At 42.4% G+C, this 23386-nt stretch overlaps 1 protein-coding gene across 1 annotated transcript in view; it reads left to right on the forward strand.

The window, feature by feature from the left end:
• Window positions 1–408: 408 nt before the first annotated feature.
• Window positions 409–23386, forward strand: part of LMNTD1 (lamin tail domain containing 1) — a 47870-nt gene continuing 24892 nt past the window's right edge. The window contains exons 1-6 of the mRNA XM_075081979.1: window positions 409–569; window positions 4642–4846; window positions 13225–13411; window positions 15868–15987; window positions 17242–17459; window positions 18752–18924. Coding sequence (XP_074938080.1) covers window positions 461–569; window positions 4642–4846; window positions 13225–13411; window positions 15868–15987; window positions 17242–17459; window positions 18752–18924 — 1012 coding nt within the window. The 5' untranslated portion in view covers window positions 409–460. The remainder of the gene's footprint in view (window positions 570–4641; window positions 4847–13224; window positions 13412–15867; window positions 15988–17241; window positions 17460–18751; window positions 18925–23386) is intronic.

The raw sequence follows: 23386 nt of genomic DNA on the forward strand, positions 1-23386 counted from the left end.
GCTTTGGTAGCCTACAAGAATGAGAGGATGTCATCCCAGATATAGACCTGCTCAAATGGCAGATGTGACAAATAGTCAACCCAGCATGCAGACACATTAGATGGTACAAGCATATTACTCAGAGCTGAAGATAGGTTTGTTGGCTGTATCACAATGCAGTATTGCTCAGCTAGGACTATGTCCACTTTAAAACAAAGAAGAGGTTGGGATATCATTTTCTGGGTTAACATTGATATAACTTGTCCCCATATAAAATCCTGCTCTCACTTATTTGTTTAGTAGACAAAGAGACTAGTGTATGCTTTGGTCTCGTTTTAAAGATCATTTTCTTGACAAATTATTAAAGGGTAATTTTTCATACAGCACAGAGATGACATCCTCCCAGCTGTCTTCTGAGCTATCGGTCACTGGCTGCATCACTCCAAGCTCCACAGAAGATGAGTCAACATATTCTTCAGACATGTCCTTTGTGGGTTTATCTCATCCTGCCTCCAACATGGGGACCACAGATATGCCCAGTCTGGCACGATCTTCTGGCCTAACTCAGGCTTTGCAAAGAAGAGCCATAGGTAAGTCTCTGGAGATGTGACTGCTTTACATTTAGGACAGAAAACTACAGGCCTTTATTTGTCCACATGCACACAATAGGAAAATATAACCCTATGGCTTGAGAGGAGGCTTTGGTTATATTTCAACTAATGGAATGGAGCAGCCCACATCCCATTTCATACCCCACTGTCTGGCTGGGACTGATCATGTCTTCAAACATGCAAGGGGCAGGTGAGGCCTCAGGTGGTAGAGAATATGCCTGCGTTCCCTGGACTAAGTGTTGTTATTTCCTTGTGTTTCACAATGGGCATAGCCGCAATAATGACTCCATATGTAAAAAGACCTTTTATTTTCATGCCTTATGTTATAGTAAGCTTAGCTTTCCCTTGTAGAAAAATCTGCAGCTGCGCTCCAAGCAGTGTGTAGATGCCTGGAGGAGGTTTGTGGAAAGTTGTGTGTACATGTTCTGGGAGCTGTGACTGGCCCAGAATAAGCTGCTGAACAGTGAGCACCCAGCGCTTGCCTGTTGCAGGGGTTGTGACTGTTTCCAAATTACAACCAGGGCTGACAGCAGCCCCAATGCCAGCAGAGGTTCTGCACCCTCTGCCTCCCTCCCCATATCATTTCTTCCAGTGTTGCAAGATAGAGAGCAGTGACACCAGTGGTCTTGCAGCAGGGTGCTGCTGATGGGGCAAAAGTCCACGCTTTGCACTTGGTCACTGGATCATTTTGGCTCCCACAGAACGACATGGAAAGTTTAAGAAGAAACTGGTGCTGGGTGAGGACTTGTGTGAGTGCTGCTCTGTGCGAGGGAAGCTCATGAGAGGAGGACAAATCTCTGTTACAAGCCTCTGCAGTGAAGCAAAGCATATTTGTCCCCATAGATTTTTAAAATATGCTTTAGTTACTTCAACACAGACCAGAGCAACAATGCCAATCCTACTGGGGGGTTTGCACAACATCCTGTGAAAAAGGGGATGTAGCACAGCTCTTGAAACACAGTTATGACTAGAATTTCTAGTCAGTGGGCAATTCTTGTATTTTGGCATTTAGCTTAGACCTGCATGATGATAAAAATGGGAACACTGGCATTGTGGCGGAAACAAAAACAATTGGATTTTTTTATTCTTGTGGTACCTAGCTACTGGTCTGTGTGCATATACACCCATTTTTCTAACCTTAATAGCTTTGGAATACATGGATCAGTTCTCCCTCTCAGGTGGCATGGGGATAGTGTCCTCAGGGACCAGGTCCTACAGGTTTTCTGAAAATTGACAGTCAGGCATGAGAGATTCTGTTAGTGCTTCTATTGAAAAAAAGGTTGGTATGTCCTTCCCTCCTTCCCATTTATTAGCCATCAGAGAATCCACATGAGGCCAGGGCCGGGGGATGGGGAAGCAGAATGAAGGGAAAATGTCATTAGAAACCAGGCTTCATTAGTTCAGCTGCTTGGGGAACAGCGTGTTTGGAAAGGCTGAGATGTTTCATTTGACCTAAACAAAATGCTTGGACATTCTTCAGTTGAAATGTTTCATTTCTGCCTATTGAACCAAATCAAAACACTTAGCTTTGGTGAAGCGCTGTAATGAAGAGCTTGGGAGGGAGCAGCTGCAGCTTATTCTAGCAGCACTTGCCTGCCCCAGGGTTGGGAGAGAGTGCCATTCCTTTTCCAAAGGTGCAGTGTTGACCATCTCCAACGTATTGATGAATGAAGATGGATTTCACCCCAGGTATTAGAAAACAATGAAAGATCCCAATCTGACCACTGTCGGAAAGGAGCGTGCATCCTCCTGCCATAAACAGCTGTCTGAAGGGAAAAAGAAGTTGTGAAAATGTTTTAATGTCCTCGTCTTCTAGGGAAAAGAGGACCTGCCTCTGCATGTATGTGTATGCTCATGTTTGTCTGTGTGTCCTCCCAGTTGTGTCTTTAGTTAATGAATCACTTCAAACAAATTTGGGCAAGTTTATACATACGATACAGGGTAGATATGTGGAAAGCAGTGGGCCTCTGCTGTTCCACCATTTGAAGCACGAGCTAGCCACTAGCCTCAAGTCCTTCCCTCCTGTTCCCATATGTGTATCGGTGAACAACAAAGCATGTTAGACAGCGGGATTTGCCAACAGACTCCTTCTCCCCTCCACACCATTGACTGAAAACTGTGATTAAAATCATTGCCCTGATTTGGATAGGGGGAGTTTGAACTCAAGAGTCGCCTCTCTCATAGGAGAGCTTTGTATGCACTCCACTACTAATTTTGGGGCGTAAATATCCCTTGCTGTGGCATGACACAGCAAAATGGCACAAAAAAAAGTAAGGGAGAGCCTACAAGGGCTCTACAGGGGCAGAGCAGGTGCCCCAGGGTGAGCTACGTCAGGCAGCTTAATGACTGACACAGATGCAGTGTCCTGGAGTTCAGGGTGCCACAGGAAAGGAGGCTTTGTCTGCCCAAGAGATGCTCTCCTGGAGGCTTCCCCTACAGCATTTTTCCCTGCTGAGTGTTTGTGGAGCAATACCACAGTTTAGACAGTTTCCAAAGGAGCATAAGGGAATTAGTCATTTGATCCCACTTAATTTCAACAGTGTCAGGGCCCCTCCTAGAGGCTCCCCAAAAGCCCCTTTGAAGGATGCCACATCCTAGCAACAGCAAAAGCAGCCATCGGTCTGATCTCAGGAACAGACTGGCTTGTTGACACATCAGTGAAAAGCAGCTTCAACACAGTCTGTTCACCCTGCGGCTGCCAGTTTGGCTGCCACTCTGAGTGTTTGATCTAGCAAAGGCTCCAGCCCAGAAAAGCAAAGCCCAGGATTGCAAGTTCCCAGCTTAGGGAGCTCATTGCCCCTTGTGCTGTTTCTCTGCTACCAAAAGCCCAAAAGCCATTCTTTAATGTTTCCTAGCTCAGTTCATCCTCAACCAAAGTCACATTCTGTTAAGCTGTATGCCATCTCTAGCTTTCTCTTTAGACTGCTGTGCTGTAGCGTTTCACCTCCTTACTACCCCTGTGCTATTACACTTGGCTGTCTTTAACACTGCCTGTTTAACACAGGCAGTTGAACCAGCATCACTGTCCCAGGGCTGGAGCAGTACTTCCCTGGGTGTCCCAAGTGAGGGAATTACAGATGACACTGGAAGAGTGTCTGATGCTGTGCCACCACCATGACATGATGAAATGCACAGGGAAGAGTGACTATAAAATTTCTAAGACCCTGTTTTTTGTAATTAAAAAACCCTCATACGGAAAAAAGCAACACTGTAGGCAATGCACTTAGGGAGCTGGTGAAGCTAATCTGCATTGCAGTGATGCTGTCTGACCCAGACACTCATTCAAGCAAAGCTGATTTGTGCTCCAGTCATTTCAGAGCTAAGATGAGCTAAGGGATGCATCTTTCCCCCCAAAATTTCGGCTAACCCACCAGGTCTGGTTAAAGATAGATTACCTGGTGGAGCGAGTCCTGTGCAATACTCAACATAAAATATTGAAGGAAATATTCTGAGAAACAGGTACTGAAAAGGATTTAGTTTGTTGGGGAGACTCTGATGTGGGAGATGAGAGAAGTTTTCCTTGTGAAAGACAGGTTCACAGGGCTTGCTTCCTCTCTCTGGCTCTCTCTGCCTTTGCTGGGGTGGGGAGTCCCTCATAGTCCCTCTTGGATGCTTATATTTGAAAAGGGGAACAAAAAGGTGATTAGGGGATGTTATCACTTTCCTTTTGTAATTGGAAGGGAGCCTTAATATATTCATTATCTGCTCACAGCTGATGCTATGCCGCCTAGCAGCACTGGAATTGCAGGATGACAATTATACCACTGATGGCATAATTTATTGTTTTGCCGTTACTCAAGGTAATTCCAATGAGGTAATAAGTCTACATGTCAGTAAGAAAATACTCAGTTTACCAGCTGTGCTATATTTTATAGCCGTGGGCTTAACACTTTGAGACGAGTGTTTGCTAAGCATTGCTTTGCAATTAGAAGCAAAGAGGAAATTAAATGTTCCGGTTTTGTTACAAAAAAAAAAGAGATTTGTTTCCTATAAGTTGTCTTTATGTTAATATTGCATACCTCCGTGCCTTTGTCTTTTGCTTGCTCAACAGCTCAGCCTGAAGATGGTACTGAAATACCCAACTGGAACTCTGCTCCATCGAGAAACCTTAGCCTTTCAGTGACGGTGTCAGGACAACACCAGGACTGTTTCGGCCCTTTGTTTACTGACTCAGGGAAGATTGCCCAGAGTCTTGGATATGTGGAGAATCATAGGACATGTTCTGCTTATGAGGGCTACCAAAAGTCTGCATCCAGGTACAGGCACAGCTGGGGCTTTCCTTCAGGTTATTTTTGTAGGGAATGGTGTTTGCTGCAGTATCTCCTTTTGAAGAGCTGTGAAACACAAGCAAACCCTTGATAAGAAGCTAAGTCCTTATCCAGGGGGATACCGGAGAACATCAAAGGCTTTGAAATGTAACAATCTCACTTATTGCTTTAAGGACAACTGCCCCCAAATTGGTCTTCATCTTCAGAAAAGGTACATCAATCTTCATTCACCATGTCCCTTTCTATTTTGTTAATACTTTCTGCCCAGTGCTTCAAAGACACCTCCCTTGCGAAGACAGTCCAAAAACAGAGCAGAAACACTGTGTCTCATGGTTGGTTTGGGCTTGTCTTCAACTGGTCACACCCAGTTTTGAATCCAAGAGTGGAACTGACATTGCAGGGGACTTCAGAGGGTCCCACCACGTGGTCTGCATGAAACTATTTGAGGAAGTGACAGGCAGCCAGAGGAGTGAACTGGGCTGTATGGGATTTACACCCACCTAGAAATCCCATTAAAAAATAAAGCTTTGTCTCTGGGAGAAGCGAGTTGTCCCAAAAAGGCATTTTACATCTTTAATTTAGCTTCACATATACTAAACATGGGACAGATCTATCAAAACAGATCCTCAGCTGGTTTTAGTTACCTTGGATCTGTCTTCTTCAGAGAAATTACAACAACTGACATCTCCAGTTTTAAGGCTAGCCCCTGTGTGGACACTCTCCTTCAGACTATTTCCTACCACATTGTTCAGTGGATAGGCCTGCGCATGCTTATTGCTAAGATTGCTTTCACAATACTCAACCTACATTTCTCCTTTTATAATGATATTTCATCTGTGGTAGTTCAGCTGCGTAAAGCCATTGCCTTTTTGGGATTTTCCACCCACCTGCCATACCCATTCTGGAATTACATGTCCATGTGATTATCTGTTGAAGACAAGGATTTTAGCTCCTTTACTTTTTTTATCCCCACAGATTAGCCCCTGGATCCCTCATACACCCTTATATAATATCTTGTTAATTGTCAATATTTTTCTGGAGATGAGACATCCTAAAATGAACCCAATACATTTTATTCTGGTCTTGTGCCAGCCCAAATGCATAGTTTCTAGCAGAGTAGTACTTAAAACAAATTGTCATGCATGAAGTTGCATGTTTGGTGCCTCAGGCCAAGATGTGAGGAGTGGATCATAGAATAATAGAATCGTTAAGGTTGGAAAAGACACTTAAGATTATTGAGTCCAACCGCTAACCTATCACTGCCAAGTCCACCACGAAACCATATCCTCAAGCACCACATCTACCCTTCTTTTAAATACCTCCAGGGATGGAGACTCAGCCACCTCCCTGGGCAGCCTGCTCCAATGCCTGACAACCCTTTCAGTGAAGTTTTTCCTAATATCCAACCTAAACTTCCCCTGGCGCAGCTTGAGGCCATTTCCTCTCATCCTATTGCTTGATACTAGGGAGAAGAGACCAACCCCCGCCTCGCTACAACCTCCTTTCAGGTAGTTGTAGAGAGCGATAAGGTCTCCCCTCAGCCTCCTCTTCTCCAGACTAAACCACCCCAAGCTCCCTCAGCCGCTCCTCATAAGACTTGTTCTCTAGACCCTTCACCAGCTTCGTTGCCCTTCCCTGGACATGCTCCAGCACCTCGATGTCCTCCTTGCAGTGAGGGGCCCAAAACTGCACACAGTACTCGAGATGCAGCCTCACCAGTGCCGAGTACAGGGGCACCATCACCTCCCTGCTCCTGCTGGCCACACTATTCCTGACACAAGCCAGGACCCCATTGGCCTTCTTGGCTGCCTAGGCACACTGCTGGCTCATGCTCAGGTGGCTGTCAACCAACACTCCCAGGTCCTTTTCCTCCAGGCAGCTCTCCAGCCACCCCTCCCCAAGCCTGTAGCGTTGCATGGGGCTGTTGCGACTCAAGTGCAGGACCCGGCACTTGGCCTTGTTGAACCTCATACTGTTGGCTCCGGCTCAATGATCCAGTCTGTCCAGGTCCCTCTGTAGGGCCTTCCTGCCCTCCAGCAGATCGACACTTCCAACCAGCTTGGTGTCATCTGGAAACTTACTGAGGATGCACTCAGTCCCCTCATCCAGGATGAACTCTATGTTGCCTGTATTAGAAGTGGGAGAACTCTGTTTACCTGCATTTACTCCTAGGATGAACTAGGAGGAATCTTCTTACAGTCAGTGAAGCCTGGTCACACCAGGCACTGGTACATGTGAACACTGGTATCAGTATTTCCAGCTTCTACTCTCCAAAGCTGCACAAAGGAAATCTTCCACTCTCTGCTCCCTGCTCTGCAAGGACAGTGCCATAAAATTGTAACAGCCTTTTTTGTTCTGTCAAATTGCAAATGCATCATTGGCTTTCTCCTAGCCTTCTTTCAGCATTATTGCTCTCCATACTTTTCCCTCCAGTGAATGCTATTTCCCCCCCTGATAAATTAGTGTACCATTTTCCAAGAGCTTCATCTCACTTATTTCCTGCCCATATTTCTAAGCTCTCTAGGGCTCTTTGTATTCTTTCTCTTGCTCTCATTTGTGTTCTACTACCCTCTTCTCTCAACTTAATGTTATCTACATATTTTATTAACCAGCTGGTTTATTTCCCCTTGCACATCACAAGTGGAGATGCTCCATGAAATGAGAGCTACCCGTTGTCCCTGTAGGAACATATGAGACACAGCCCCCTTGGCTATTATTATTCCCTGTTTGCAGTCATTCAGACAGTTCATGTGACAGTATTTGTATCTAAGCCAATGGGAGATAATATTTTGAGAGGCACTTTATCAAACACTTTCCTGACTCCCAGTTCTTTGATACCTGCTGCTCTCCCTGCTCCCATTCATTTTGTAGTTTTGTCAGCTTTTTATGCATTTTTCTCATGGGCTTAGTCTTTGTAAACCCACTGTGCTCCTTGCATATGTCTCCATAAAGAGATCTGTGGAATTCTTGGGACATTATAGGGAGAGCCATGAAAAGATACCTTTGAAAGCCAGTACGAAAGCTCCAGTCATGTTCAGAGCTCTAAAGCTGTTTCTAAATAATGAGATACTCCATACTGTTTGACTGGGCTTGGGGAGAATAACTCTAGATAAACATTAGGAGATAAAAGAGATCACCTTCCCCTTTATGCATTTCCTTGTATTGTGTGAACTGTTTTCCAGTGGGGATTGAATCACATCTTGTCTCATACAGAAAGCAAAAGAAGTCATTAGCTCTGCTAATTGTTGAAGATAAAGAGTAAAATGCGATGACAGTTTGCTTTGTGTGTGGTTAAACTTGTTAAATGCGTAACTTAAGCTATTCTTTTAATTCTCATTTGATTCATTACTACTATGGTATTTAACCATGCCAGCACCCTAGCACTTTTTGTTTTTTACTCCACTCAATTTCAATTTAAAGTATACCTTTTCTTGTTGTACACATTAAGTAAATAAAATTACATTGGGTACACAATACCTAATGTTTTCATTTGGTATTGCATTATACAACATCCTTTGAGTGTACACAGTGTGAACACGTAGTTGAGTAATACTTTTGCAGAAAGCTGCTGAGTAGTATGACTTGATCGAGTTTGTTGTGGAGCCACAGTACAAGTATACACAAACTTAGTGGAATACATGATTTTGGCCAGCTAGGATATTTGGCGTGTTTTGTTTATAATTGAGTTTAATTTACATCCATTTGCTTTTGAGAATATGTGAACATACTTAAAGCACCTTGAAGGTTATATGTTTAATTAGATTTAATTAGACTGTTAATGAATATTGGCATACTGAGAAATGGATGGGAGTTGAGGCATCAGGATTTTCAGCAATCAGCTGTGTGCAAGGAGGGTGATAGTATTGTCATACGTGTCCTGGCACTGATGCTTAAAGACAGCCATTGTGCGTGTTCAATGTGAATGTCGCCCTAAACCTTTCCCTGACTTTTGCACCTGAGCAGTGTTAAATCTGCTATATTATGGGGTAACTGTTTTGCAGAAAACAAGAAAGAAAAGACACTGATACTTGAAATTTTGTGCACGGCTATTGAAAATCCTCAGTATCTATTTTGTACTAAGTGCAAGTGTGCTACATACTGAGGATGAGTGATATTTAATCCCTGATCTGTAAAGCACTGTAAAGGATCTCAGCTGAACCTTGGCATTTCAGGCCTATAGTTGCGTACAGCTACTATGTATACAATATTTCTCAGCCTTTCACAAAGAAAGATCTGAGCCTTCTCCCAGGACTTCTCCTATCTTATCTCTTTAGTATAGTTAAATCTGTTGGCATAAAAATTAATAGATTTGTACTTCTGGAGATAAGCCTTTCCCAACATAATAATAGTATAAATCTATGATTTTCTTTAAGACTTAAGAGCTTAGAAAGACTTGAATTCTTGGTATGTCTTCTAGTTAAAATGCCCTGTTTCTACCTCTACCAGCTCAGAGAGGAGCAGTTCAAATGGCGTCCTACTGACAGGTGACAGATCCATGGCTGATGCACCCTGTGCTGCCAAGAGCACTGACACTTTTTCTCCCCTCAGCATTAGGTACATTATAGAAAATTTTGGGTTCTGTTCCACCAGTATTAGCACATAGCAGAAGAAACTACAGCATTGATGTACACTAACCACTCCTCCATGCACTTCAGCACTTTAGCTCCTGTCTCACAGGAGCTGTTCCAGTATTTTGAAAGGTAAACTAACTTGCTAAAAAAAGCTTTGAAGCCTTCAGTGAACATCTCCTTAGAGATGTTATTCCCTCATTTAAACTCACAAAAGTCTGTTACCATCCAGCAGCTAGCTGGCTGTACAAGCTCTTAGAGAAGTCCTGCAGGTTTCACCTTCCTCACCTCCTCCCTCCCTCATGTTACATGTAGGGCTTTTGCGTGGACCTAAGAACTGCATGTACACTTAGAGTGCAAAAAATAAATGGGTTTTGAGGGAATTAGTTCAAATGGTGCCTATACATTTGGGATTTTTAGGGTTGAGGGTAGGAAGTGCGTGGGCTAAGGCCCAAATTCCCAATGAGACATACACACAGGTCATTATGTTCACAAAGTCAGAGTCTTTTTTGGCAGAAAATAGCATACCAGGACATGAATGTAGAAAAATGTAAGTATTTTGTTATAGGATTCCTTAAAAATAGTTGCTGGTAAAAAAAGATTTCCAGAACAAATAATCTTACCCTTAGTCAGTCCTTTGTTAATTTAGTTACTCTCAGTTTCGTCAAATACAGGCTATATCCCCCGAAATTCCTCTGACAAAAGGGTGCCCCAAAATCCGGAAGATTATCCAATTACAATTCAAAGAAACGTACAGCAAGGATGACTGACTAAAGATAGAAGTCTCTGAGAAAGAGTGTGAGGGAATGTGTGTCAGTGTAAGAGCACTTCACTTTCTTTTATAAGTAAAGTGAGGAGAACTATACCTGAGCTTAAGTTTTGTGGTGAGTGGAGTCAAAGTCCCTAGCGTTGGGTTTCGACCTGTCTGCTCTCCTTCATTTCTTCTTCCACTTCTCTCCCTTGCCATGTGCAGACCCCATGACTATGTGAAAAACTGACATTGACTCTTAAGGATTTTTTTTAGATTCACATGTATTAACACAAAAGGGGCTCTTGACTTAGAAGCTTTGTTTGGGCAGTACAGGCAGAGAATAAAGACTGCTGTTAATCCCAGGCTGACTCAGGGGAGCAGCGGATGACTTCTCTTGTGAACAAAAGAGAGATGCCAGAGAGATCTTACTTTGGAAATCCCATCCAGAGCAGGATCATCAAGAGCTAACAGCTTGCCCTAGGTTCTTCTAAGTACTGGGAGTTGTCCACAGAGGGAGACTGTATTTTCATGCCTGGAAGGATAATTAATTGCACGATGATGCATTCCTGTCCCATGCCCATCAAAAGTCCTGTGCTCTCTGAGCTGGCACCGGGAGACTGCCCAACTGATTCAAAATCATTCAAGACTGAAGAATGATCAAGCCCATTTACTCTTCTTTATTACTAACAGCTCTTGCCTGATTCACCCTGAGGCGTGGTTGAGCTAACCTGGCTGTTTAACCCCTGCAGCTTTGGATCTGGCCTTTGCCTTCAGCCAGCATGGCTGTGAGGCAGTGGATTGCCTGGATTCAAGCTGGCAGCTCTGCATTGCAGGCTTCAGCAGCTTCCAACACCAAATTCCTATGTCCTGTCATTTGCTCCTTTACCAGTCCCATGTGTTGTATCAGAAAGTCCTGTTAACCCCATTTTATGTTCCCAAGTCTCCCCAGCTTCACTAAGTTCAACCTGAGGTCTTCCTTAGGGAAAGTCATGCTGCCCTAGACCCTCATTATTCACTCCATTATCAACCATGATTCTGCTGTTTACAATGTTACATGATGTCTCTTTCCCCATCTGCTTTTTCCTGTCCTCCTCCTAGATACATTTGTCACCCAAAGCTTTGCCTTCATTTTCTTTGCACAGGCAGAGTGAAATGGGAGATCAGGAAGATCTTTGTCTTCTATATGGCTCAGAAGTCTTCTCCCATTGACTTAACTGGCTCTACACCCTTCCAGAGGGTAAAAATGTCAGAGATTTCTCTTTGTTGCTAGTGTCATTCTGATTTTAGAACCCGATGGAGTCCTAGGCCACTGCTGGAGCTCCAGGACTATAGAGACGTAGAAAGCAACTATGGATTTGAGTCAGAGCATTTTACATCTGCATGTGTACCACATGTGTAAACGATGACTTACAAACCAAAGCATCCTGAAGGATCATTCTCTTGCTCAGCAGTCCATGAAGTTTTTAAGCACAGCTGTCCATCCTTTCAGCTGTACTGATACAGCAGCTTTCAGAGACTGACAAAAAAGCTCAGGTTAAAATAATGTCCCCCCCCCCAAACCTTTTATGCTGGGTTATTTCAGCGATCCAGCTTAGAGTGTGGTCCTATGAGCAGGGAGGAAGGAGAAACATGCCAAGCTGAGGCAGCCAGATGAAATTAAGCAGCCAGAAGAGGGGGGGAGTTTGAAGGTGAGGTGCCCCTCAGCCTGGCTGTACAGACAAAGCCCCTCTGAGGCTCTGCATCTCCGGTTAGCTGTCTCCAGGCCTCTTCTTGCTGACGTGAAGCACAAATAGACCAGGACTGAGTGGGAGGAGGGATGCTCTGGAGTTCCCAAAGTTTGCAGGAAGGCAGGGGAGAGGCAGCCAAGTGTTACATTCACTATGCACGTCTTCTCTGGCCAGGGAGGGGCAGTTCCCCACGGCTCTGCTTCCAAATCCATCAATGCCAGCGGCAGCCTGGAGGCAGCCTGGCTGTCGTGAGCAAGCGTGACTCACTGCTACACCACACAGCTGAATTATTTGGGGTGGGTGGGCAGTGTTTGTCACACTGTCGAAGATGAGGATTTGGCTCTGCTAAGTGAGCACATAGGCTGTCTGGGCTGTTGGGTCAACCTTTACTACAGACACAGAGGTCTATGACTTAAACCTACTGGAACAAGATGAATGTGGCAAGGGCAAAAGCATTACACCCACAGAAGACAGACAAGACACTGCACCAATGCTAAATAATGAAATTTATTGCAGTAGATGCCACATCAAAAGCTGAATGATTCTTAGACTTCATTCACAACCTGTCTAATAAGACCTACGATGAGTATTACAGTCTGGGACTGAGTGTTTAAAAGTGCTCCCTTGACATGTGCACTACTTAAAGGAACACTCAAGTGATAAATTTGTTTTCCAGTGCTTAAGGGAGATTTAGTGTTCCCCTGCTCACACAAGAAGTCCCTGATCTTACTGCAGATGCAAAACAGCCCCTGCTTTCCTGTGATTCTGAAACAAGGGAGGGATGAAATCTCAGCCTTGTAGCATGGACTCTGTCTGAGTTAATAATAAAGTCTTAATAATGAAGATTTGTCTTTCTCCAGGAAGGGAAAAACAATGAGAGCAGGAGAAAGGTATACTGATAGACAGGAGGAATTTTCTAAACTTAGGAAGGAAGTCAGCTACACAAGTCCCACTAGTCATACTAGGCTAAATACCCAAGGCACCCTTAGATGTTGTAGCCTATATAGATTTAGACAAAACCAAATTTAAATGGTATACTGATGACTTTTTGCCCCACAAAGAATCTTCCAGTTTCTGATGGTAATAGTTGCTACCTATGTGTGAAAGAGAAATAGAATATACTAATTTTAATGCAAATGGATTTTTTCAGATAAAAGGCACTGCATAAAAAGTAGAATGGCAGTGCTGTAAATGTTCTGCCTGTGGTACGTTTACTTGCCATCAATTACTGATGTCTAAGCTAGTTGTTATAAGGAAATACATGTATTTTTTCAGTTAAGCGATGCTTTTACACTTTCAAATCAACTTCTGTTCTTTCAGCGCTATTGGAAATTTGAAAATTGCTGAAGTTGATTCCGGCGCTCATTTTATAAAGATCCTGAACTGTGCCCCTGAAAAGGAGGAAAGCATTGGGAATTACCTGTTGAAGCAGGACGTCCAAGGCCAACCAGTGGCTGTATTTCGCTTTCCCCCCAAGACCAGGATGGGGCCCAACTCCACCGTGACAGTGAGTGGGGGTGTTCTGAGGGTCTTTTGTCAGCTGGCAGACTAAGGTACACTCTTAGCCTGATGGCATAGAGTCAAACTTAGGTCTGTATTTCAGAAAGACTTAATGCTCACAAATAATGTTGAATTCAGAAGAAGCTGCTAATGTCCATCTTCAGTACAAGCCTGAGGTTTGCATGACATGTCCAGCATTTCAAGTTCCCAGCAATGGGAAGCTATCATGGAATGTCCTTGTTGGACATATTCCTTTTTCGAACCATTAGTCCCATAAAATGCTCCCCATACTGTCAGAATATTGAGTTGTGCCAGTGTTCGCCAACAGAGGGTGTGAACCTTGGATCAGAAATGCACAAATTATAGAACTGGAACGGAAATGAGTTTTATGTGTTGCTACTGAAGCAATTAATATGGTTTTGTGTATAGCCTGAAGTATCACTATAGTAAAGTCTCACCTGAAAAGAAAAATTATGTTGCCTTCCAGACCCTGCCCACTCTCTGAGGACAACTGTTATCCAGCAGAGAAAGCTTAAAGCACTGTTCTGGCAATAGGATTCTGCTCCTGGCTTTGTCTTGGATGACTTTAGGCAAAATGATGACACTTTGTGCCTTAGTTTCCTATTCTGTAAAAAGAAGATAATGATGTGTTCTCTTTTGATGTCATGCCAGAAGTATATGTTAAAAATTCAGTGCATGGGCTGCTGCTTTTCAAAAATTACTTCCCCTCCAGCTAGTTCAGATGTATCTTTTTGCCAGTTTGAATAAGAGTTAGAGAGGCAGGTAGGATCTAAGATGCAAAGAGTCAGATGACTTCATCATGTCCCAGAAAAGCTTTAAAGAGAAAACAACAAATATATGCATCTGATATCCATGCTAATGGAAAAGGCTTGAACATGTGAACTAAATGTGGCCAAGGCTCAGTTGTAGGTGTAGCTGAGGTATGCATGCTGGTGTGTGCACGCAGCCTCCGGCAACCTCTGGGATGTACACACACTCAGAGCAGGCACAGCCTCTGCTGTACTGGGTAAAGATGCTGGCTGCTTGGCTGGCTGCAAGACACCTGGCAGATCTCCCCAGAAATGGTTTCCTCTTGGTTGGCTTTGACACAATAACCATTCCCACCCACTTCAAAAGTAGTCCTTTCTGAAGTGTTCTGATCAGTGCTGAAGTCATTGACAGGGTTGCTCTTCCCATTATCATTAAAGGGCTCTTGGGTGAACAACTGGCTGAGGTAGAAGGCCCACCACAGCTTCTGTTTCAGCATATGCAAGCAGAAAATTTCTGCTGGTTTATTAATTTCAAAGGGTTGTACTCAGGTTGCCAACTCTTGCATCTAAAATCCATGTACAGTAGTGTCTGTGTCAGATAGTCAGCTAGGAAGGACTTCCAGGCCCCAGCTCCCTGTGAGAACATCAGATGAACCAAGGCAAAATGCTCAAGTTAGATGCCAGTGTAGATGGCTGGAATATGGCTTGAAGCCTCTTTTACCACCGGTGCTTGTTTCTTTTTCTGAGATGAAAATTGAGGCCTCACAGAATAAAAGGAGGCAAAGTCTATGTTCATCACCAAGCTCAATGCAGGTGAATGCAGCCCTGCATGAGCCCTTTTACAAAAAAGCTGGAAATGCAAGCTGGCGGGGGGCCGAAAGAGCCACAGTCGGTGCTGTCTTCTGGTGTATGTGTGAAAAAGCCACAAATACACTTTGGCAGAGTGTCGTATGGTGAGCACTTTTGGAAGAGAGCATGTTACTTTTTTTTTCCGATATACTTCTCCTTTAAAATTCAGTGAGAATTATTTTGGCTACTACGAAATGGTTGAAGCCGTTTTCTCACAGATGGCAAATGCCAAATCCTTTAGGAACACCATTTGCAAAAGCATGTTGTGGTTGCCTTGTGTAAGACAAATGTTTTCATAACAGGTGCTTTTGCTACTGCATTAGCGATAAAGGTCACAGATAATTGTGTTCACTTTATAAAGTACAACGTTGTTAAATCTTTTGTATAACGATAAAAGTACCAAAAATTCCCAGTCTCCAGTAGAGACAGCTTCTCCCTGAACAGAGGCAATCCAGAATCAAGCAGAGACTGGAATTTTAAAGCTGATATCACAGATCTCTTCCAATGCCCCTGGTAATTCAGAAAATAAAAGAAACTGCCTATTTTTAATCTTACTCTCAGCAAGACAGACCAAAAACCCAGGATTTACTATCACACCTTGAAAAATGTGCCTTTACTAATCTCTGTTAATCCACAGGAGAAGTACTTTAAAATAATCACTATAACTAAGCTGTGAGTCTTGAAATATAGTTCTTTCCGCTTTGACTTCACAGATCAAATAGTGGCCAGTGTTACAAAAGTCAAAAAGGAAAAGGAAAACCTGATGTTTTTACTGAGTTCTCATATTGTATAAATATCCAGGAGCCATTTTATCTTTAATCTAATGGCTGCTTGATCTTTGCAGGTTTGGGCCACAGATGCTACAGTGCTTCACAAACCTCCCTCAGATTTTCTTTGGAAGGACCTGGAGAGATTTAGGACAAGCCTTGACTGTGCCACCATTCTCTGTGAGCCTGATGGTCAAGTGAGCGCTCTAAGCAAAATCACTACATTTCCTTAACCAGACAGCTCTATCATTGGACTGCCTTCAGAGATTGAGGATCATTCTGTTAAAGACCTGTAGAATCAAGCACAAGCAATCCAAACACAGCAAAGCTGTGATGTTAATTACTAGGATCTGAAGGACCGAAGAAAAACAGCAGATTGACAACACCACTTGTTGAATGAAAAGCTAACATCCTCACAGCAATTGAAGCAGGGGCTCCACAAGTGTGAATTGCCAGCCCACTGTCCCCCTCCACTGTTTCAGCCATGAAAGATCCAGCTATGCCCAGGGCTATTCAGCCTATGGCTGCCCATTAGTAACTGCCATCAGCTTGGCAACTGTGTTAAATATTTTTAGGCAAACTTCTGTTGACTTGGGGATGAGAAAGAGCTCAAGATCATTTTTTTACCCTATGGTTGTCCAGTGGCAACTATGGTTTTGGTAATTTTTAGCTAGATAAACTTGAACTAGTGACAATAGCCTGGGATTTTCACAAACAGGGTAAATTATACAGCTTCCCCAAGGTAGCGTAATTTACACCTTACAAATGATTAAGTGAATGTTGACTTTTGGTCTCATCTTTTCATGTTTACTCCTCTTCTAGCTCAGTTTGTCCATACTTGCTATTTCACCAGTGCCAGGGAATCAGAGGCTGAAAGGGAACTTGAGACGTCATTACCTCTGCCAGGATTGCTCCTGGCTGTGGCTTGCCTAGGTAGTTCTGGAAGACCTTCAGTAACAGAGACTCCACCATGTCCCCAGGCAATCTGCATGAGCGCCTCACTCTCTGTACGCTTAGAAAGGCTTTCCTAGTGCCTAAACTGCACTTCTTCTGCCTCCATGTTAGTCCTTTCCTTCTTGTCCTGTCCACTGTGGACATGGAGAATATTTTTCTTCCTTCAGCAGTCTTTAACATACTTGCAGAATTGTCATGTCCTCTTTTGTCTCCTTCTCTGTCTGGTTTACTTAATTGGAGTAGTGGAATTTCAAGGCTCTTAGATGATGAATCTACCCTAAATATATTTAAAGACTGAAAATGGATTTTAAAGACCAAAGAAAAAAATCTGGAATTTGGTGGTTGCCATTACTATTTATCTTTCAAATGATAGATGACTCAGAAATACATTGGAACACCTACCCTTTTAGTCCTTCCTGGTTTGTCTGCAATAAACAATTAACTTGATGAAAAAATGCAGAATATAAATAAGCAGCGATATGTTGGGTTTTTTTCAGGCTGTGGCTTGGTACACTCCTCTCTGCTGGAATAGAAGGCGAGGATGGGTGGCAAAGGAGCAAAGTGGAAACACTGGGAACACGGTTATACCAACTTTCTCAAAAACAAAGAAAAAAGAGGGATGGGAAAAGGAACAGGGATTCACAATAACTGACACAGAGTGGAAGAGGGCTGACCCAGGGCAAACAGGAAGAAAAAGACAAAGTTTCATTAAAAGGTATCTGATGTTCATTGAGTGTACTCTATAATTACAGCATTGTGCCAGACTGGCCCTGTAACTGAACACTTTTAAATGAGCATCTTGGTAAGAAATTTTTGCAAAGTTTTGGAATTTTGAAAATAAGAATTAACCTTAACCTTCAAACAGGAATCCAGTCCAAAACTCCTGATAGCAGTGCCTTCACTGTCAGTCAAGACTAAGTGGAAAGTAAAATTCAAGTACAATTCCTCTTAAAATGTGACCTATTATTACATATTATCCTTTCAGCCCCAAGTGTTTAGATGGAACCATTCAAAGTCCATGAGCTGGAAAGCTTTCAGCCAAAAATATTGATATTCACAGAACTATTTACCTTTTTCTTGAGAAAAAAGGCCTGAACATGGTCTTCTCTCAGACCACTGCACTTTGAACTGAGCTAGGGACTGAAAACCATCGCTTTCTAAATTACTTCAGAACTGTCTTCTAACCTTTGTATCAACTTAAACTTGGCAGGGCTATGAAAAAGTGTGGTTCATTGGTCCAGCTGTGGACAGTTTAGTTTGGGTACCAAGTCTCAGTCAGGAACCCCTGAGCTGAGCCATTGACTGTTTTGAATAAGGAACACAATACAGGTGGTTTTTTCTAAGTCCCTTCCAGAATATGGGTTCCAGAGGCTTTTGAGCCACGTTCACAAAAGAGAAGAATGTGCAGAGGAATTGACGTATTTCAAAAACAAAGGATTATCCATTCTGGATATATTTTCACAAAAAAAGTAGGTGACGCTTCTTACGTTTGGGGTAGTTGCTCTTCTCTTAATTTCTTCTCCAGACTGCAGCTGGAGATGTTTAGAAGAGTTTTCAGCATAGGTTAAACTGTCTGTTCTTCACAAGCTTTGTTCTTAAAAATGGCTAAATCACTTTTGTTCAAACACTCCAATGAAATTAAGTCAGAAGCAGGGAGAAATTAGGTAAAAATTCAGTACAAAAAGTTCAAGTCCGGCAGAATTATAACCAATGGCAAATGGTAAATTATAATGTCAAACGATATAGAAGTTGCAGTTCTTCCACCTACAGCCAAATGCAGAATGTGTCAAATACATGTGTGTAGTTAGGTATATCACACAAATTTAATGTATGTGTGCAGTAAACACAGTAAATCTATGCAAAATACAATAATAAATATGATAATGAAATGCAATAAATAATGCAGTAATAAATGCAATGTACATATTTTGATATCCTGACCACATACATGCATGTGCAAAATGTGTGAAATACACACAGTAAACTTAATTGAATTTCTGTTCACAGGGAAAAAAAGATCTCTGCATCCCTTTTCCCTACTCAGAGTGCCTGGTGCCAGAGTCCAAACTCTTCCACACACCCTCACTGTTCTCTGGTTAGACCATTAACCATGGGGAATGACGGCAGCAGTTTGTGCAGGCAGTCCCGGTGTCAGTCATCGCGGCCTGACCCCGTGCCAGGTGAGTTCAATGCCAGATGCAGTATATGCTGTAGTACGTACAGTGCCAACGGGATGGATTTTCTGACACAAGTAGCTTAGGACTTAAAATACATGTTACCACCTCTTACATCTATAGCAGTGATCTGCAAACTTTCTAAATTATGCATCCCATCAATAAAAAATTTTTGAACAGGTACTCCCAATATATGTGCATCTATTTATTTGTAAATTATATACATTTGCTACTGCAATAATATAGTCTGTACATTATAAAACACACACACAAACAGAAATTTAAAAGGGTGAGATAAAGATGGAAAAATACTAATTTTGAAGTGTTTTTAAATTTAATTTTATTTAATAATATTACAAAAATATTTTCTTCCTGCACCCCAGTGGGTTGTCTTGCACTCCCCCTGCCACTGCTCTATAGAACTGCAAATGTTGGTAAGATGTGAGGAGGCTACTGTTACTTATACCGATGCACTTAGGAAATGAAACAAAATGTTAGGAATCAGTAAGAGAAAGAGACTTGTATTGGCTGTGAATTGTTGATTAGGCAGTGGAGAGAAAGTCAGTGTGTAACCTGGGCACAGGCTGGGGACAAAAAGGGAACTGGCACCTGCCAACTGGGGGTGCTGGTGGCTTCAGAGATTTTGCTCACGTGAGCAAATGCTGTGGACAAATAGGAGCAGGTCTGTAGAGCAAAGCCCTTTGTGCTGCAGGCCTGGCGTCCACCCTGTACACATTTCAGATGTGATTTACTTTGTCCCAGCTCTAGGCTGGTACAACAGACCATGAGGGGGCTCCTACCTCTGCACGGTGTAGCTCCTTTTTGGGTATGAAACTTCCCAGGCTGCTGTGTAGCCCACTCATGATCACCACTGGACTGCACAAAGTACTATCTGTCTGAATACTGGCTTGCAGCCAGAGTGCTTGAGGTTTGACTCCAGAGGACATCTTCTGGCTCAGTTTCATTCAAGAGGAAGCCAGCTTGTGCACTTGATAGTGCTCCATGAGGTGAACCTGAGCACAGCAAGTAGGGGAAGTGGCAGCTCCATTCCACGGGTGTGCTCCTCTTCAGATCCGAAGTGCTATGGGCACATGCAGGTCATCCCCTAGTACTTCTCCCAAGCCAACGGGATTTTGCAGCACACAGTCCTCCTTCCTATGTTCCCATCTTTTGTCGCACCTCCACAGATGAAGGTCAGTGCTGTTCCCACGAGCTACATTTGGTTTCAGTTTTCAAGATTTTTTCCTTGCAACTGATGAGACTAAAAACATTTTTAATAAAGCAAGCAATATGAAACCAAACCAAAACACCTCTGAGACTGTAATGCAATCACGTTGTCCAGGACCCAGGGCTGCATGCACAGAGAGAGGGCCTGCCTGCAGATTTATTTCCTGAGAGTGGAAAGTGAAGGCAGAACTCAAAGCAAGGTGGTCTGTCACGCATTAAATATATCTGATTTTCTGTAGGTTTTCACATGCAACCTGCATAACCTCCATCTCTGTTCCTCAGATCTTTGCAAAAGATAATTCAGCTCTATTTACTTATGGTTCATTTCCAGTTCTTTTCACTACTGAATTATGAAATTATTCCTCTTAATACTGCCAGAAAAGTTAATAATATCCAAGATCTCAGATTAAAAATTAAATATGAGTATAACCATTATTTTCCTCTGATAAATATTCATGTGTATTACATATTACTGCTGGAATTTTCCAGAAATGAATAGAGAGAGAGATGGAAGCATCATTCTTACTTTATTACAACACAAAGATTACAAGTGCTTTAGGCAGATTTATACAAATATGCTGCTAGACATTACTACTAATGGAGGTGGAATTATGGTTTTCAAACATATGATGGAATTACAATTTTGAAATGTATGACTACTTTCTTTTTTTCTTTTTTATATTTCTTTCCTTGCTTAAAAATTTTTAAGTAGCAGACTGATAACTGACAGGAACAAGTGAGGTCAAAGTAACACGCATAAGTACAGTCTTGTTTAAGTCCTGGTCCAAGAAAGCTTCCATTATTCAGTAGGGACTCTTCAGCTTGTTCATAAATGCTTCATAATATCAGAGATTTACAGAAATTGGTATTGTTAACTTATTTGTTTTCCTCTGAAACACACTTTTAATCATTATTATCTTTACATATGTATAATTATTTTCCTAACACCATAATACAGCAAAGTTAGGTCAATGCCTTTGAATTGAATTAGTGATTCAAAGTAGTTTAGCATTTTTCTCTTAGAATACTTAGTTTTGCTTTTCAAAATCAGTTTAGTGTATGCTCGTATTTCAGAAATACCAAGGCCCACTCAAAACTTCGGAGAGATGGGCCTCACATTATACTGTTTGATGGTTCTGCTTATTAGCTTGAAGTATTTAGCTGCTCACACATCTGTTGTATCCATTCTAGCTCCTAGCTCTCCTCTGGTAATCAAGCATTATCTTTTCAGTGTCTTTCTGGGGGGATGGTAACAGCAGCAGTCCACAATATTCCAGTACAGAACAAAGTGTGTTTAGTAGCATGATGGTGTTTGGAGAATTGTTTGCCTCTCCTCTCCTCATGCAGTTCAGCAGTTTACCTTTCGAGCTGCTAGAGAACAGGATTTTCACTACCCAGTTCCTGTGACTCCTGGGGGTTCACTTTTGAGTCGTTGCAGCTGATAAGCTGATGGTAAGGTGTGTGGTGGCTGTTCCTTTCAGCACATACCCGTCCATATGAAATTTTAAATGGCACCTTACTGTTTGTCCACTTCGCTTTCTGATTCCCTCTTGAAGCTCTTCTGAACAGTTTTCTTTGGTGCTGACGACAAAAGACCTCACAAGTTATCTACAAATGGTTTCACTTCATTTCTTGCTATCTTTACCTTATCGTCTTTTTTATTAATTGTTGAACTGTCTGTTTGGTTTCCTCTTCACCCAAGTATCCCCGTTTTCTTCTCAGACTGGGAGATAGGAGAGGAAAAGCTGTTACTGCCATAGGTCACAAAGTTCAAGCTGAGGTCCTACCTTTTTTCCTCAGAAATGCATCACTGGCATTTCTTTTGTCGTTGCTGAATTTCACTCGGAATCAAAATGCTCAGCTGTGAATTTTGCAAGGAGTTTAAAAATAACCGTGGAGCATATTGTGAAGCGAGCACTTTAAAGCCTCAGACAAAACCAATGAATTTTGTCAATCAGAATGTTTCCCTGTTGCTGAGGAACACTAATTAAGCTTTCAGTGGCAAACTGAACCTGCAGACAAGGAACGTATTTAGCACACATTTTCAGTGAAAAGGAGCCAATTCCTACCACTGCCTTCTCCAGCAAGTGGATCAAGGCTGTTCTTCCCACTGGTTCTCATGGGTTTTTTCCCAGAAATTGAGAATTGAATGAGACGGGATGCACTCATATCGTGATGAATTTTCTCTTTTGACTTGCCCCAAGGACTTCCATAGTCTATGGGACTGCCCATGTAATTTCCAGTTAGCAGTGAGAGAAGTTTGCAGATTCATCTCTTTCCTCATAGGGCACTGACATATTATGTACAAGACCAAGCAATTATAAATTATATATATGTTATAAATTGTGTTATAGATATATATGTTATAAATTATGTTATACAAACACACAGATGCACCTTTTAAGTAGAAAGAGGTCAAACAAGATATTACCATGAAATCCCATGGTAAGAAACTAAGTCAGCTGCTTTCTCCAGTAGATCAGTTGACCAGTGCAGATCAATGAACTGTTCTTGTCATTGCTAAAGACACAAAGCGAAGCATCTCAGCTTGCTCAGCACAGTGTGATTCACCTTGGCTGACAGCCAGGTGCTCCAGCAGCCTGTACCTTTGCATGCATTTATGTGCCCTCTGCCAGCCTAAGTTCCTCTGTAGCCTTCAAAACCTTAAAATAACTTTTCAGTTTCTTGCTGATGCAGATTATTTATTTTGCGGTGCTGAGGAAGACAATGGTCCACTAAAGGACACCACTCTGGTGGCAGAAAGCTATCAAAACATCCTGACTTTGTTTGTTAGGTACCAAATGCTCTACCTTAATTTTATGAGAACACAGTAATTCTGTTTTCTTTGTTACTGCTTTCTCAGCCCTGATATCTTATGACCTGACACAGTGTTACCCTACCTGCCAGGCAGGATGCCAGTCTGTCAAAATTATTTCCTTATCTATTTGTTGTTTACTGCTTAAAAACCACTGATGTAATGTGCATTTGTGTCTATCTGGTGCTCCAGGAAAAAACCCAACAGGTTAGTCTGACCTAGAATTTTTGAGGAGGGAAAAACCTGGGAAAATCAAGGGGATAAAAAATAATTTTCTGTAGCCAAATATGGAAATTGCGAAAGGAATTAAAGATTATGTCCCATGTAATATAAACAAGCACCACTCTTTCAACTCATCTCTTTCAGTCATGGTCAAATAAACTACATGATGAATACTTCAGTGCCGCTGAAAACAAATAAAAGATT

Source organism: Phalacrocorax aristotelis, chromosome 1 (assembly GCF_949628215.1).
Source record: "Phalacrocorax aristotelis chromosome 1, bGulAri2.1, whole genome shotgun sequence".
In the NCBI taxonomy this organism is placed as follows: domain Eukaryota; kingdom Metazoa; phylum Chordata; class Aves; order Suliformes; family Phalacrocoracidae; genus Phalacrocorax; species Phalacrocorax aristotelis.